Source organism: Rhincodon typus, chromosome 3 (assembly GCF_021869965.1).
Source record: "Rhincodon typus isolate 14 chromosome 3, sRhiTyp1.1, whole genome shotgun sequence".
NCBI lineage: Eukaryota > Metazoa > Chordata > Chondrichthyes > Orectolobiformes > Rhincodontidae > Rhincodon > Rhincodon typus.
In genome coordinates, this window is record NC_063334.1 from 3460155 (window position 1) to 3476748 (window position 16594).

Genomic DNA, 16594 nt, shown 5'->3' on the forward strand with positions numbered 1-16594 from the left:
TGACCATAAGAATCTTCTCCAATAATTTGTCCTACCACTGACATAAGGCTTATTGGCCTGTAATTTCCTGGATTATCCCTGTTGCCCTTCTTAAACAAAGAAACAAGGTTTATCTAATAAATCTAATATCTAACTGTCATATACTCTATCTCATCTTCACCTCTATAGCTGCTGCATGCCTCAGATCCACATCTCATGCCTTACAAACATTTCTACCTACTGAACAATGACAGCACATCCCTCAAACACATTGTGCAACTTTTACTGACACACTTCCCTCTCTCTAGTAGGAGGAAAGGGCACAGAACTGGAGGCCGCAAAGGTGATCTATGAGTGCACAGATTCATGTGCACATCCATTCTCCATCTGAATATCCATTGCTGTGGAAATGGACAGTGGTGGACTGGAATCATCAAGGATAACTATACCCTCATAAAAAATTTACCTTCTTACACTCATTCCCTCCTCATTGCCTAATCCCTTTTGATTTACAAGCTCAGATGGCTTAAGCACCTCTTGCTTTTCTCCGTCTCTCCACCACAACCTTGCACCTTTCTTCTTTCAGGTAGATGCAAAAAGTGCAACTTGATCAGTTAATGAAGGAACAACAAGAAAACAATAATATGAAAATGCATTGTCAGACTGTTTCACTTACAATAAAAAAATCCAAAGAACTACCGATGCTGGAAATCAGAAACAAAAACAGAAATTGCTGGAAAAACTCAGGAGTCTAGCAGCATCTATGGAGAGAGAAAGCAGAGTTAACATTTCAGGTCCAGTGACCCTTTGTCAGAACACTCATGGACTCTAACTCACTGCAACTAGGCTTTTGTATCATAAACTTGTTCCTCACATAAGTCTCTGTCATGCTCCTCTTTCTTCCCAGCAACCCCACATCCCTTGTCTCTTCAATTTATCCCGTTGTCATTGTGCTTTCAATGTGACGAAAAGTACTGCCTTTCAGTATCTTATTTCTTCACCTGTCTCTGGTAACGTCTACATGAAAACTTTGTGCAGCAAAAGTGTTGTTTGCTGTTAAGTAACAGGGTCTGTTTTATATAACTTGGACAGTCTGAGAATAATGAACAAAGGACATTTCCTACTGCGCTGATTGGTTGATCTCTGGTTTCTAGGTGTGAGAGAAACACTTAAATTTGTACAATAAAATTCAAGACAAGTTTGAAATTTATGCAGTGACATGACCACCGAGTCTTTTGCAAAGTGGAATATTAACTTCCATATTTCTTGTGTTTGAAGGGGAATAAAAGTGGGCTATACCCCTGATGTCCTAACCAATGCCTCTGCTGAACTCACTGTGGCCTTGCTCCTGGCAACATCTCGTCGACTGATGGAGGCAGTAGCTGAAGCCAAAAAGTAAGCTGACTTTCGTTTTATTGTCTGAAATTATCTGAATTGGAGCAGTTAATATTCAAAGCAAATGTGATCGTATTTGGTGGTGTACAGTTACTGTGTCAGTTATAAATAGGATAACGTGCCCATTTCAGAAAAGGGATTTACCTTGTCCTTCCATGTATTATAGGTTTTAGTGGGAAAAGCAAAGATTTATTTCCAGTATTTTCTTTTCCTATTTTATCAATGCAGAAGGCTTGATTGTACTGAATTGTTACCTTTTATGAACTGTAGAAATGCAATTGTTTTGAAGCCTGTTTACTCTGAGTTTTCCTCTCTGAAAAATATAGCCATTTTTCAATTCTTCTAAAAGTAAAACCTCATTTGGATATATAAGACTAATCCTTCACCCTGCTATGATCCCAGCTGATAGTAATGCTGGGTAAGTCAATTCCCAAAATGAAACCTGGCTTGATAAACTGTAAGTCTTATTTCTCATTTTGTTTAGCATGGAGGTCAATTACTGAACATATTCAAAAGAGGCTGCCAATTTACTTGTAACACAAGAACATAAAAGTTTATGACACAAAGAAAAACACAAATTATATTACACCAGACAGGAACTATTGGAACAATCTCCTTAACAAATATCAGAAAGAACGATTCATCCCTTTTACCCAAGTAATATTTTTTCAGACACTCAACCTCAATAAAGAGTCACTCCTATTGCCATGCTAAAGCTTCATGGTCAACTAGTATGGCTGTAATTGATATGAGGTGTTTTGCCTATCTGGAAGTATTTCTAGAGGAGGGAAACAGCAATCTCTAAAAATTCTGTTTGCTTTCTTTGTTTCAGCTCTTTGCTAAACTTAGAGTTCTGTACCTCCTGATTACTAAATCAACAAAAGCATGTCTGCTGACCTGGGCCCACCATACGCTGTATTCCAATGATATATTAGAAGCACTGAGGCACTAATCTATGCACAAACACTGTCGTGTGCAAATTTGAACTGGCTGAGCCCCAATTGTCTTCATTCAGTTTAAAATTTAGACTCTGCTAAATTAGATATCGCAGAGTGAAGCAGGAGTCAGGGCTGTTCCAATTGGGCCAAAGAAAAGTTGCTAAGATCCAGCAGGAGTGCTGCTCTGCAGCACCTCCATACAAATGATAGGGCCCCCTGTTGTACTCCACCATAAACTATAAATTACCTTCAAATCGCTGACAATGAGGCAAGCACCTGGAATTAGCAGTTCTGAAAAAGGGTCACTGGACCTGAAACATTAACTCTGATTTCTTTCCACAGATGCTGCCAGACCTGCTGAGATTTTCCAGCAATTTCTATTTTTGTTTCTGATTTCCAGCACACGCAGTTCTTTTATTTTTTATTATCTAGTATTAGCAATTCAGTTGATGTAAATGTGACTGAGACCCAATCTCACACTGATCTCAGGGCCTACCCATAGAGGCATGCACTGCCTATGATTAAAAGCAGACTATCATCACTTTCTAGCCCTGTATATTTTAACAGCTTAGAAAGTTTATATGTTAGAATAATTCTTTCACTTTTGATTCAAAATGTTCAATTTGAAATATACATGTGTGTTGATTTGATCTAGGCTGTAATGCCCCAATAACTGAACTCTTTTACTTCCAGTGGTGGCTGGGGCACATGGAAACCCATGTGGCTTTGTGGCTATGGATTGTCAGACAGCACTGTGGGGATCGTGGGACTGGGAAGAATAGGTGAGTCATTGGTCATAAAATAATTACAGACAAACAAAGACTATTTGGCCCACCTTAATCGAACTTCACAGAAAGCAAAAGAAAATCCACTGGATTTATGCTTCTTCACATTTGCATTTGTTGGATGCAGGATGGTGTTGCATGGAGGATGAACACAGTCTCCTCCCAGTCCTTGGGCCAAGAATAATGGATAGCATGGGGAGAAACAATTGAGTCTTAAGCCCAACGAAGAATAATAATAAGGCAGGAATAACCAATTTAGGCTGAAAATTCAATCGGACGTTGGAAAATGAGCAATTTTTAAGAAAAATCTTTGTTAATAAAAATAGATGCGTTTCTACTTCACTATACACAGACTTATTGGAAGATTCCATTTAAAAATATAAAATTCCAGGAGGGTTTCAATGTGACTAAATTCCTCTCAAACTCCAGAACATCTTGTGTACACTTTACTGAAATACTTTCAGATTTAGGTAAATGTAATAGCCAAGTTGATTGTTCAATCTGCATGCTGTATTTGTTTGTACCCCATTCACTGATACCAGAAAGATCTTGGTGCAACTGAAATGAGGCTGGACTCTACCATATTTCAGGTATATGTTCCAATCCTGATGCTTTTACTGCTGCATTTTAAGAATGGAGGGGACCTCACCTGAGCTGTGCACTTTATTGGGCATTCCAAGACCACTGAATAGTTTTGGCATCTGAAAAGTGCATGCATACTTTTGATAGGAAGTGTACAGGACATCATTTTGACAAAGAAATTCGTGCGTGCACACCAAATGATCACTGACTGCTTATACATCACACAGATTAAAATGTCAGGCAGCCTGTAATACTGAATCACTGCTCACTTCCATGGTCTGGCAACACAGTAGCTACAGCTGACCGCTGAGGTTAAATGAAATGAAAGACCTCTTACCCTTACGAGTACTAGTTACAAACTAGCAGCTGAATTATTTCTCTTTTGGCTCCTGGTACCACTCAAACCAGTTTCAATGCTTTCTTATACTGTACTTGACTAAAGTTTGAGTAGTCTACATGGAGTGATCTGCTGGTGCTAGAGTACTTTTCTATTTGTTTAAAAGCTTAAATTGAAACTAGTTGCTTCCAAACAAGGGCTTCATCTGTGAATTAAACATGACTGGTAGAATGAAGGGAGGCCATTTAAAACAGGACAAGCTGCTAAGGAGGAGAAAGCCATATCCATTCAGAGTCTTGAGGGATTAATTACCTCAGCTGCACTTCAGTAAGGATTGATGTTTGGGATGTCTTTGATTCAACTTTCAAAATGCACAGGGGGAGCTGGCGAATTAGGCAGTGAAAGTTGTCAAATCATCCAGGAAGAATGAATCATGCGGACAGCCAACCAGAAAAGAGTCTTGCCCATATCAGAAATGGAAAAATTTTGAAAGGAGCTGCTACTCCTTTCAAAAGCTGCTTCTTCCCTACATTTGCTGCTGATAGGAGTGGAACAGCCTCTGTTAGAGGAGCGGTGAGAAAGTGGGTACCAGCGATGAACAAGGTTTGGTGAGGCCAGGACGGAGCAAGTTGGCCAGGCAAAGCCAAGGCCAGCAGTTCTGCTGCCAGAGAGCCCGGAGAATCTGGCAGGTGAGGTCACGGTAGGAGCAGACAGTTTTCCAAGTGAGCTGAGAAGTGGGTGGTTCACAGGGAGAAATGGGGAGAAATTAATGGCTACAAAGGGGAGAGGAGGGCAGACACTTTTGGGAACAAAGGGAAAATGTGGCCAAAACCTCGTGGCTGTGGAATCTTGAAGTGTCATGTAATGAATTCCTTGCAAATTAACGCACTTTTTTATGAAGTGTGTGTCAGTTAGCGAAAACAAAACTTTTGTTCTGAATTAAACCCATTGTCCTCTGCCAATTTAAATACTCCTCTATCTCAAAGGTTTAAGCTTTCCTTTTGTATTCTGGCTTTAAGTTTAATGAAGGTTGATAATTATTGAGGTTATTGTTGAATTTTTCTAATTCTGTGTGTCCAAATATCAACATAAATACTGAAGATAATGTCACTATATGTTTACATCTCACCTAATGAAGGAGTTAATGAGAATGAGAACAGTAACCCTTGAGAAATCCCAAAAGGAGCCATTGAAATAAATTGACATGCTTTGATTCACCACAGTGATCCTAACTGCAATCTTCTAATTACTGCAATCACTTCTGCTGTTATCAGACCTACCCATGTTATCAGACTTTTGAACGGATCTCTCATATATTAAGGTAGATCTCTCTCTGCACCTCCTGTGTAGCTGTAACATTATATTCTACATTCTGTTCTATTACCCTGATGTACATGTGTATGGTATGTTTTGCCTGGATTGCACTTAAAACAATACTTCTCATTGTATCTCGGTACACGCGACAATAATCGAATCAAATCAAATAACTACAGCCTTAAACCAGAGCAAGGACAGCACTGATTGTGACAGTGAAGGTGACTGGATTAACCTTTATGCAGCTGCTTCTAGAGATGCAAGGAGCATTGTGTGGGTTGTAGTGCATTGCTACATAAAGGTGGTCCCTGACATTCTCTGAGTTGGATCACTGTGGTGAATCAAAGCATGTCAATTTATTTCAATGGCTCCTTTTGGGATTTCTCAAGGGTTACTGTTCTCATTCTCATTAACTCCTTCATTAGGTGAGATGTAAACATATAGTGACATTATCTTCAGTATTTATGTTGATATCTGGACACACAGAATTAGAAAAATTCAACAATATCCTCAATAATTATCAACCTTCATTCACTAAGATTCCCGCTGAGAGAGAGAGAAAGAGACAGCTAGATTCATTCCAGCTTCATTCTGGATTTAGGATGTACCAGTTTCAACTGGACTGCGGCGATATAAACTGACTAATAGACAACATCAGGTTATATTGATGTCAAGAGTGAATTAGAATCAGAATTAAGTTTATTGTCACATGTACTCACATGAGTACAGTGAAAAGTTTACAAGTCACCATTTATGGCGCCATCTTAGTTACAAAATTACCTAGGTACAGATTCTTAGCAATAAATTAGAAAAATACAAAACCATAGGAATAAAATAGAAAAATAAAGGAATAAAAGTTCAGAATTGCCACCCCACTCTGTGCCAGCAGCTAGCCTCCAGACTGCAAAAGGTATAAAAAAGAAATTGCATAAATAAAGTTCATCTTCTGAACAAGGGGGTGCACAAATACAAGTACAGGGCTTTTGCAAGTTCTCTGCATGAACAACAGCCAGACGTCCTTGTTGTGGGCATGCTTCAGGCACCACCACCACTGCAGCCAAAGACTCCCAAGTCCATGCTGCAGGCCTACCGCAGCCAAGAGTCCTCTTCTGGGCACTGCCACAACCAAAGACCTGTTGAGTACCCCCACAGCCAACGGCCCACCAGTCCCCGAGTCCAGGCTCTGGGCCTAATGCAGTCACAAATCTTCACTCCAGGTCCCATGCAGCGCCACAGCTGACGACGTACTGAGTTCCCGACTCCAGGCTCTGGGCCTACTGCAGTCAGGAATCTTCATTCCAGGCACCGCTACGGCCAACATAGCTCCGTCTTCCCCACAAAGTCACAAGACAAGGAAAGAAAAGAGAAAGAGAAGACGAAAGAAAGAAAAACTAAGTAAAAGCAAATGAAGCAGGCGAGCTCCGGGATCCTAGGCTTAGGAACCTGCATGCTGTGCTGCTACTTTGCTGCCATCTTGAGTAGGAACAGCTGGTTTATGTTCTGTGATGTCAATGGCACTTTCCTGGGCTAGCTCCTCAGTAATCCTACTGATCTGTAGAATCTGGAAGCCAATTTGAACCAGGGCCTGGGAGGAGCTCCCACGAGGAGCTCGAACAGTTCATCAACTTTACTAACACCTTCCACCCCAGCCTCAAGTTCACCTGAACTATCTCTGATACCTCTGTCTCCTTCTTGGGCCTCTCTGTCTCCATCTCTGGTGACCACCTCAAAACTGATATCTATTTCAAGCCCACCGGCTCCCACAGCTACCTAGACTACACCTCCTCTCACCCACCTTCCTGCAAGAATGTGATCCCCTACTCCCAATTCCTCCGCCTCCGCCACATCTGCTCCCAAGGCGTTCCACTCCCAAACATCCCAGATGTCCTCGTATTTCAAAGACCACAACTTCCCCCCTTTAGTGGTCAAATATGCCCTCAACCGCATCTTCTACGTTTCCCGCACCTCTGCCCTCACACCCCCTCCCCGCAATAAAAACAAAGACAGAATCCCCCTTGTCCTCACATATCACCCTATTAATCTCCGGATTCAACGCATCATTCCCCGCCACTTACGCCACCTGCAATCTGACCCCACTACGACAGATATATTTCCGTCCCCACCTTATCTGCCTTCCGGAGGGACCACTCGCTCCGCAACTCTCTCGTCCACTCCACACTCCCCACTAGCCCCACCACACCCGGTACCTTTCCCTGCAACCGCAGGAAGTGCTACACCTGCCCCTACACCTCCCCCCTCACCTCCATCCCAGGCCCCAAAAAAGACCTTCCACATCAGACAGAGGTTCACCTGCACATCTGCTAATGTGGTCTATCGCATCCACTGTTCCCAATGTGGCCTCCTCTACATTGGGGAGACCAAGCGGAGGCTCGGAGACTGCTTTGTAAATCATCTGCGCTCGGTTCACGACAAACGACAGCACTTCCAGTCGCGAACCACTTCAACACCCACTCCCACTCGTTGGACGACATGTCCATCCTGGGCCTCCTCCAGTGTCACAATGACACCACCCGGAAACTGGAGGAGCAGCACCTCAGAATCAGCCTTGGGAGCCTACAACCCAATGGTCTCAATGTGGACTTCACTCACTTCAAAATCTCCCCACCCCCGGCCTCATCCCAAGACCAACCCTCCCTCTCATCCCCACCTCCTTGACCTGTCCGTCTTCTCTCCCACTTGTCCGCTCCTTCCACCTCACTGACCAATCCCCACCATGACCTACCTGCACTCACCTATCACCATCCCACCTACCTTCCCCCCCCCCCCCCCCCCCCCCCCCCCCCCCCATTTATTTCACAGCCTCCTTCTCGCGACCTGAAACGTCAGCTTACCTGCTCCTCTGATGCTGCCTGGCCTGCTGTGTTCCTCCAGCTCCACACTGATTACCTCTTGGTCTGTTTACTGGATGTGGATTAGGAGCAAGGGACAAGAAGGGGAATGGATTTCCATGTTGAAGACTACCACCCACCATATCCACCTCTCTAAACCTGCCTTAAGGCCTTCTGAGTGATAAATTAGAGATTTTCAAATCAGCATATCTGCATTACTACTTACCTTATTTGCGAATGTAATGACCTAGTGGTAATATCACTAAACTATTGATCTAGGCAAAATTCTGGGGATTCAAATCTCACCTTGGCAGAAGGTGGAATTTAAATTCAATTTAAAAATATCTGGAATTAAGGTTCTAAGAATGACCATGAGGCCATTGTCAGGAAAAAGCCATCTGGTTTTCTAATGTCCATTACAGAGAGAAACTGCCATCCCTGACAGGTCTGGCCTATATGTGACTCCAGACCCACAGCAAAATGTGGTTTGACTCTTAACTGCCCTGTGGGCAATTCAGGATGGGCAATAAATGCTGGCCTAGCCAGCAATACCCTCATACACGAAGGAATTTTTAGAAAGGATCTTTGTGGGCCTGTGTTATGTATCAGAGCAGATATGTAGTATACCTTTGAGGGAAATGCTCACCATGTCATTGCCATGTCATGGCAGGTGACCTAATATTATGACATGGTGGCTGAGTGGTTAACATACTGACATCAACACAATGAATGCTCTTCAAACCAAACAATGCCCACCCCACCACAACCAAACAGCCTCCATGATCTCCCACACAACTCTCCGCAGTCAAAATTGTTTGTGGATTTGGCGTAATTAATGTAAAATCTGAAAAGGATGTGCTCTGTCATATGTCCAGTAGGTTTCCTACTTGTGTGTTTCAAAGTACTAAAATAAACGTGTAAGTTATGACTATGAATTGATGGTGTGTTTTTATGTTTGGACATGCTGGATTAATGGATATCCAAAATCTTTATCCTCACCGTACCTGAAGACTGCTTTTTTTTTGGTTTTCCGTGTGTGCAATCCCTCAGGAGGTCAGACCGTATTTGAAAGAGTTTTAATGGCTGGATGGGTTGACACTTATTTTGTCTCTCCAAAGGTTTTGCTGTTGCACAGCGTTTGAAGCCATTTGGTGTGAAGAAATTCCTGTACACGGATTTTGAGCCAAAGCCAGAGGCTGCTGCAGAGATACAGGCTGAATACGGTGAGGGACCAGTGGCAACTGGCTATTCGGTCCTTCAATAACTGGGAAAATGTTTGAGGGTATCATTAATAATTTGAGAATTTGTGCATCACATGACAGTGATTGTGAAGCTGCTGGGTTATTATAAAAATTCAACTGATTCAGTAACACCCTTTAGACTGGGAAGCTGTCTGTCCTCACTGTGTCTGGCCTATGTGTGTCCCTAACTCCATATCAATGCTGTCTGTGCTCCACAAGACATTTCAGTCTTTTAAAAAAAATGCAATTTAAATAGCAGACCCACCACCATTCTCCAAAGTGTCACTGGGCCTGGAGAATAAATGCTGATCTACTATAGAGATGAATATCCTGAGAATGATTTTTGTTTAAAAAGCATCACTACAAATTCAAGCAGATGAAGACCATTTTCTTGGATGACCAATAGAATTAAAATCCCTACAGTGTGGAAACAGGCCCTTTGGCCCAACAAGTCCACACCGAACCTCAGAGCATCCCACCCAGATCCATCCGCCTATGACCCACCTAATATACACCCTCTACCTCCCTGAACACTACGGGCAATTTAGCATGGCCAATCCACCTAACCTGCACATCTTTGGACTGTGGGAGGAAACCCACGCAGACACGGGGAGAATGTGCAAACTCCACACAGACAGTCACCCGAGGCTGGAATCAAACCCAGGTCCCTGGTGCTGTGAGGCAGCAGTGCTAACCACTGTGCCACCGTGTCGCCCTAGAAAAACTATGTATCCATACACATTGAAAATGTCATTACTGGCACATGTTCCTCAGATGTCAGGCGCCAATTTAATATGAGAATGAAAGTCAGCCACTGATTTGCAGTCTGAAACCTATGACCCGTTAAAACCACTGTTTGATTGACCTCAGCTATTTAAAAGTAGCTCCATTTTATTGGATTCTTGTGTTGAAAGGCTAGATTCACATCTATAAGTCACAACTGTATTCCACATTGCAGGATAACCGAAGCACTGCCATCGTGTTTAAAAATGTCTGCAAAAGATTGATTAAAGGGTGTGGGACGATTATAGAATCTTAGAAGGGACAAGTCAGAGGACTTCATTTGGCCTGTAGTGCTGGATTTAGTGAGCGTGGCAGAGTTTCCAGTGACTTGCCCGAAAGGAAAGGGGGTTACAAAATTCTTCTTCAGCAATCAGTGAGACCTAGAATGCATCTTGTCAGCAACAGCCAATTAATCCTCAACAAAGCCCCATTAAGGATTGCTGCCTACCCCCAATAGTGGAGGTAGTCAACCTCTGTAGGCCAAGGTGCTCAAATGTGAAGTGTTCAAATATGCACCATTTCCCACCCACCACACCACCTCCGCTCCCCACCCCCCGCCCCCAACCACAAACCTCCATGGGCCAACAGGTATCACTAGGTGACTGTCCATGCAATGAAGTGGTTCCCCAAGTGCTGATAAAATGCCAAAATATGCCCTTAATTGGGAAAGTTTTTTTTATTCTTCGCGTATTTATCCAAACTACTTTGGAGACTGCTATTGAATATATATTCACTGCCCAATCAGGCATTGCAGAAGAAACGCTCAATTCATAATTTTTTTTTGTCCTTGTGTCACATCCGCCTTATTTACCAATTACCTTTAAGTCAATGCCCTCTGGCTTTCGGCCCTTCAGCTGTTGGAAATTTTTATCTTTAATTCCTCTGTCTAAACACATGATGATTTTAAACATTGCCCTCAGAAGAAGAATGTGCTGAGATATGTTGGATATGTCACCACACTACAGGAAAGATGTTATTGCACTGGAGGGGAAACAGTGGAGACTCACCAGGATGTTGCCTGGGATGGAGCAGTTTAGCGTTGAAGAGACGCTGGATAAGTTTGGGTTGTTTTCTTCAGAGCGGAGAGGGTGGTGTGTCGGGGGGTGGGTAGTGGGTGGTGAACCTGACTTAGATGTATAAGGTTACAAAGGGCATGGAGGGGGTGGATAGAAAGCGACTGTTCCCCTCAGTTGAATGGTCAATGACAAGAGGGCATAAGTTTTAGGTGAAAGGCAGGAGGATTGAAGGAGATTTGAGGAAAAGGTTTTCACTCAAGTGTGGTAGGAATCTGGAATGTACTCTCTGGGACAGTAGTTGAGGTGGGAAACCTTACCACCTTTAAAAAGTACTTCGATGAGCACTTGAAATGTCAAGTGGGACGAATGTGGATTTAGAGTAGTTTTTGTTGATGCTGATCTGATGGGCTGAAAGGCCTCTTCTGTACTGTATGATTCTATGAATTGTAACAATAACTACCCCAGTTTTTCCAATATGTACACGTGACTGCAATTCATCTTCCTTGAACCATTCTTAAATCTTTTCTATAACCCTAATACAAATTAATGTCTTATATAGATTTAGCATAATTCATTGTTAATGGCCTTTCATAAAATTTGTAGGATATGTTAACACATCCTAAGAATCTGTCACATGGTGAATTAAAATATTAGTTCAATACTGCAGAATATTTGGCTCTTTCATTAATGTGACATATGCTTCAAAAGAATACGTCCGCACTTATGAAGTAAACAGCCAATATAAACTTGTCACTCTCATGTCAATGAAAGTATTGCACTGCTACCAGTGGAGAAAGTATCCAATTGCAGCAGTTTAACATTGACAGTCTCTGCTATATAAATGTGAGTTTACGATTATGTCAATATATTTAATTGAACAATAAAATAGTAATTATTACAGATGGTACAGGCTTACAGAGAACTGATATGTTCCGCAATTATCCCCAAGCTAAAGATTACTCTTGGAGGACAGGAGAAAGCAATTTCCTCTTGATTCCCTTACTTTGCGGTAAAACTTCAGTAATTAAAAAACTGCTTACATAAGTAAATGGGTTTCCAGAAAAAAGTTACAGAAGAAGTCCCTGAGAAATCCTACACACTAACTTCCCATGTGTAATAGTATGGGAGATTGATCCTTACTATGTTTAATGTGGCATAATTCATTTATTTACTGGCATAAATAGCATTGTCTGTGTTGATAATTCACATTAGATCCATTTTCCTGTAAATAGAAATAAAAATAGATTCATAGCAGATTGAAGAGACTAAATGACGTACTGCTAACAACATGTTACTTGTTCATCTCCCTCATGTGTCACTTCAAAAGTTATCGGTCCTCTCCACTACAAATAGTGCAAGTTAATTAGGATAAATTACTTTTGAGGGTTGGATTAAACAACCATGAGAAAAGCACAAGATACTTAATAAGGATATTCAATCTAACTTATTTTGTCTGGCCAAAGCAACTCTGTACTCGCCATTGTTGCTTCTACTTAGTTTGTACATTTTTCCGGGGTTTGGTTTTCATCTCCACTCCTACTTTAAGCTGTTAAGTGTCTCCTTTCATGGAAATCAGAATTGAACACGGTTGACCAAAAACTTGCATAGCTTTTTCTCAAATATATTTATTTTTGGAATGCTGCATTAACACCAGCATTTATTGGCTCTCTGTAGATTTCATTGAGAAGGTGCTGTACTTTCACTACAGTCTGCAGCGTGAAGATTTTTCTACAATACTGTTAGGTCATAGTTGCAGGATTTTAACCTAATGATGCTACACTCAGTTGACTGGAAGTAGGCTGTTAGTATGGTAATTGATTTTGCTTATCATGGACTCGGGATACCTGGAATTTCTCCACAAAGATGTACTGATGTACTGGCTCAGTAAACCATTTTTGCACTGTAGATTTCTCACAGGCCAACTTTAGTCAGGTCAAATAGATTGGGAACTTTTTCAATGCCGGTGGTAAAGTTTTGAAGGTGAGCCAACCCAAGCAACACTTCATCACTTGTACTGGCTCATTGCATGTGGATTTTGACAAACGCCAGCACTGAATGAGGCTTAATATGAAGAGGAGAAACCACAGAAAAGACGCATTAAGTAGCATCATATGGTTTAAGATTCATGCAATGACATTTTTAGGAAGACATGTAAATCAATTAAATACTGATTTATGAACAAAGCTCTATTCAGACAACTACACCATCCTAAACTTAAAGACTAAGTGAAAAATCCTTCATTCCAATAATCAGAATAAGGAAGGTGTTGAAAAAGTTCATTTGTTTCAGGATAATAGAAGTACTGATGTTGACTCCTCCATTGCAGTGCCCATGGATAAATTGGCAGAGCAATCAGACTTTGTGACAGTGCACTGTACCTTGACTCCTGAGACAAACGGTTTGTGCAACAAAGAGTTTTTCTCAAAGATGAAAAGGACGGCCATTTTTATCAATGCGAGCAGGTGAGATATGAACACAGAGGTGTACTGAAGTGTCTCCTGATGGGATTTTATTTTTAGCTAGTGTACTAGCAGAGAATTTACCTCTGTGCACACTTTTTAAAAATGTCTGTATTTATTGTTGTTCACTTTAATGTCTTACAAATTAGACATGACTATCCAACAGTCCCTATGAATAGAGGTTCTCAAACATGATATTGTTATGATCTACAAGAATAATGTGCTGTAAACTGAGTCCTGTAATTCCTGGAGTCATACCAAATGTTAAGTCCTTTTGCTAAGTATGCACAGTGGTGCAATTTAAAGGTACAGCTGTTGTATTAGAATTATGTACAGATTTCTGGTAAAATCTATACATTCCGAAAAGTCTCGTGATTTCTCATTTAGTTTTAGAAATAGGTAATTCTATTAAAGCCTTCACTTTCACTGTCCTTGGCAAGACTTGTCCTTGTCCAACCACATATCCCAAGTTCGTAACTCTTGCTTTCACAAATTCGCTTTTTGTTCAATTTATTGCTAAACCAGCAAACTGTAATTGCTTACACAGGTCTTTAGCTTGTCTTACATCCTCTTCTCAAGTACTACTATAAACTACAAAAGCAACTCAATCTCTACTCAGTTATAACTCCAGCTACAACTTGATTCTTAAGCCAGTGGAATGTAAGTGGGATGATCCTTAACACGACTACCATCATCCAACATTGGTATAACTCATTTGGTGTAATAAAAGTGGAAATTTCTTTTGCCCTGATGTTAATGGCACTTACCAGTACCCCTTTAATAGATCAATTTTAGAAAGAAATGAGACACTACCAGCCTTATGAATGCAATCTTCCAATCATGCAATTGGGTATGAATCTGTCTTCGTGATCACATTCAACTTTCTATGACCTATACAAAGTCTCATTGATCCCCTCTCCCCTGATTTAGGAACCAACATTATTGATGAAATCCAGCTGGTTTGATTAGGTTCAAATAAATGGTTCGCTAGCATGTACTGAATTTCTATTTCCAATTGAGATTGTTTCTCTGCACTAAACCAGTTGGGATGTTGTTTTATTGATCGTGACTACACTGTGACCACATCATATCTTGCTACTGTAATGCATCCAGGTATTCTCTAACAATGAGAACACTGCCTAACTATTATAGTATTTCTGTGTTAGCTCATTGAATTGTTGGAGGTTCACTTTGAGAATTTTCTACTTCTCCTTCAACCTCATTCTCATTATCTCGATCATTTTTCACTGTTCTGATCATCTGACACACTTGCTCCTCTTTACCCGCTTCCCTATGGAGCATGTTTACATGACATAACTGATTCTTCTTCCTAAAATCAGGACTATTCATAAGTCACTTTACCAAACCTTCTAACTACTTTATATGAACACTGAATTTTACTTCCAAAGGTTCACTTTGTAAAGGTAACAATACCAATACTTCACCTCCCACCTGAAACATTTGAGTTGCTGAATCTGCCCATTCTTTCATTTTCATTTATGAGACTTTTCAATGTTCCTGTGCTAGCCTACATGAACCTGTCAATCTTTCTAGAAACATAGACACAAGATCCAACATTGAGAACTTGTTTCTTTCATTCAAGAACTTCTGCCTAATCAATTTTTATAGACCTCTAATCTCTTGACCATAAACCAATTCAATTGGACTAAATCATGCAGGTTCATCTGGGGAATCTCTGGTATTGAATATTAAAAATTCTAATCCTTTGTCACAATCCTGTGGGTGCATGACAGAATGCCTTAACCACGGCTCTGAGAGTCTGATGGTATCTCTCCAAATCTTCCTGTGATTGTGGATGATATGCAGTGACTCCAATAGTTTTATGCCCAAACTGCTAATGATTTCCTGGAAAACTTTAGACATGAAGTTAGAACCCTGATCAGACGGTACCTCAACTTGTAGTCCATAACAAGTAAAAAACTGTGTTAACTTTTCTACCACTGCTTCACATGTAATTGTCCTTAAAGGAATAGTCTCTGGGAATCAAGTTATCATATCCATAATTGTAAGAATATACTGATGTCCTGCTTTCATTTTCAGTAAAGGCCTTATACAATCCACCGGAATCCATAAAATCTGTACAATGTGGAAACAGGCCATTTGGCCCAACAAGTCCACACCAACCCTCTGAAGAGCATCCCAACCAGATCCATCTCCCTACTGTATATCTGTAACCCTGCATTTCCCATGGCTAATGCAGCTAACCTATATATCCTTGAACAGAATCAGTAATTTAGTATAGCTAATCCATCTAACTTGCACATTTTTGGGTGGAAACCACAGCACCTGGAGGAAACCCACGCAGACACGTAGAGAAAATGCAAACACCACACAGGCAGTCACCCAAGAGTGGAATTGAACCTGGGTCCCTGGCGCTGTGAGGCAGCAGTGCTAACCACTGAGCCACTGTGCTGACCCAAATACCAGACTAATACACCAATACTAAATGGTTCTTCAAAAACAGATAAAGGTGCTGGTCAGATTACATGTTGAGGTTTTCCTGCCACCTGACATGTATGACATATTCCACAAAGCTGCATTTATTATTCTGCTCAGATGAGGAGGAATGCAACAGACACCGAAAGATTTTGAAGGACATCCTCATAAGAAGGGGAAAATTATGCTCAACTCATCGATCACCAGTTTAGTGCCACAGAAAAAATCTGCAACAACCTCCTCAGATGATAGATACAGGATATGACCAGTACTTCCCCAGAGTGGAGAGACCACGCCATGTTCTTTGCAGCCTTCAACATGTCATCGATGATGATGAGCACCTTGTCAAGATCATCTCTACACCTCCACTTCTTGCCTTCAAATAACCGCCAAACCTTAAACAGACCACCTTTTGCAGCAAACTACCCAGCCTTCAGGACAGCGTCAACTACAACACCA

General features: G+C 41.3%; 1 protein-coding gene across 2 annotated transcripts in view; it reads left to right on the forward strand.

The window, feature by feature from the left end:
• LOC109925772 (glyoxylate reductase/hydroxypyruvate reductase-like) overlaps window positions 1–16594 on the forward strand; it is a 37889-nt gene that overhangs the window by 17470 nt on the left and 3825 nt on the right. For both annotated transcript variants that reach the window (XM_048595081.1, XM_048595082.1), the window contains exons 4-7: window positions 1258–1374; window positions 3006–3094; window positions 9298–9402; window positions 13546–13681. In XM_048595081.1, coding sequence (XP_048451038.1) covers window positions 1258–1374; window positions 3006–3094; window positions 9298–9402; window positions 13546–13681 — 447 coding nt within the window. The remainder of the gene's footprint in view (window positions 1–1257; window positions 1375–3005; window positions 3095–9297; window positions 9403–13545; window positions 13682–16594) is intronic.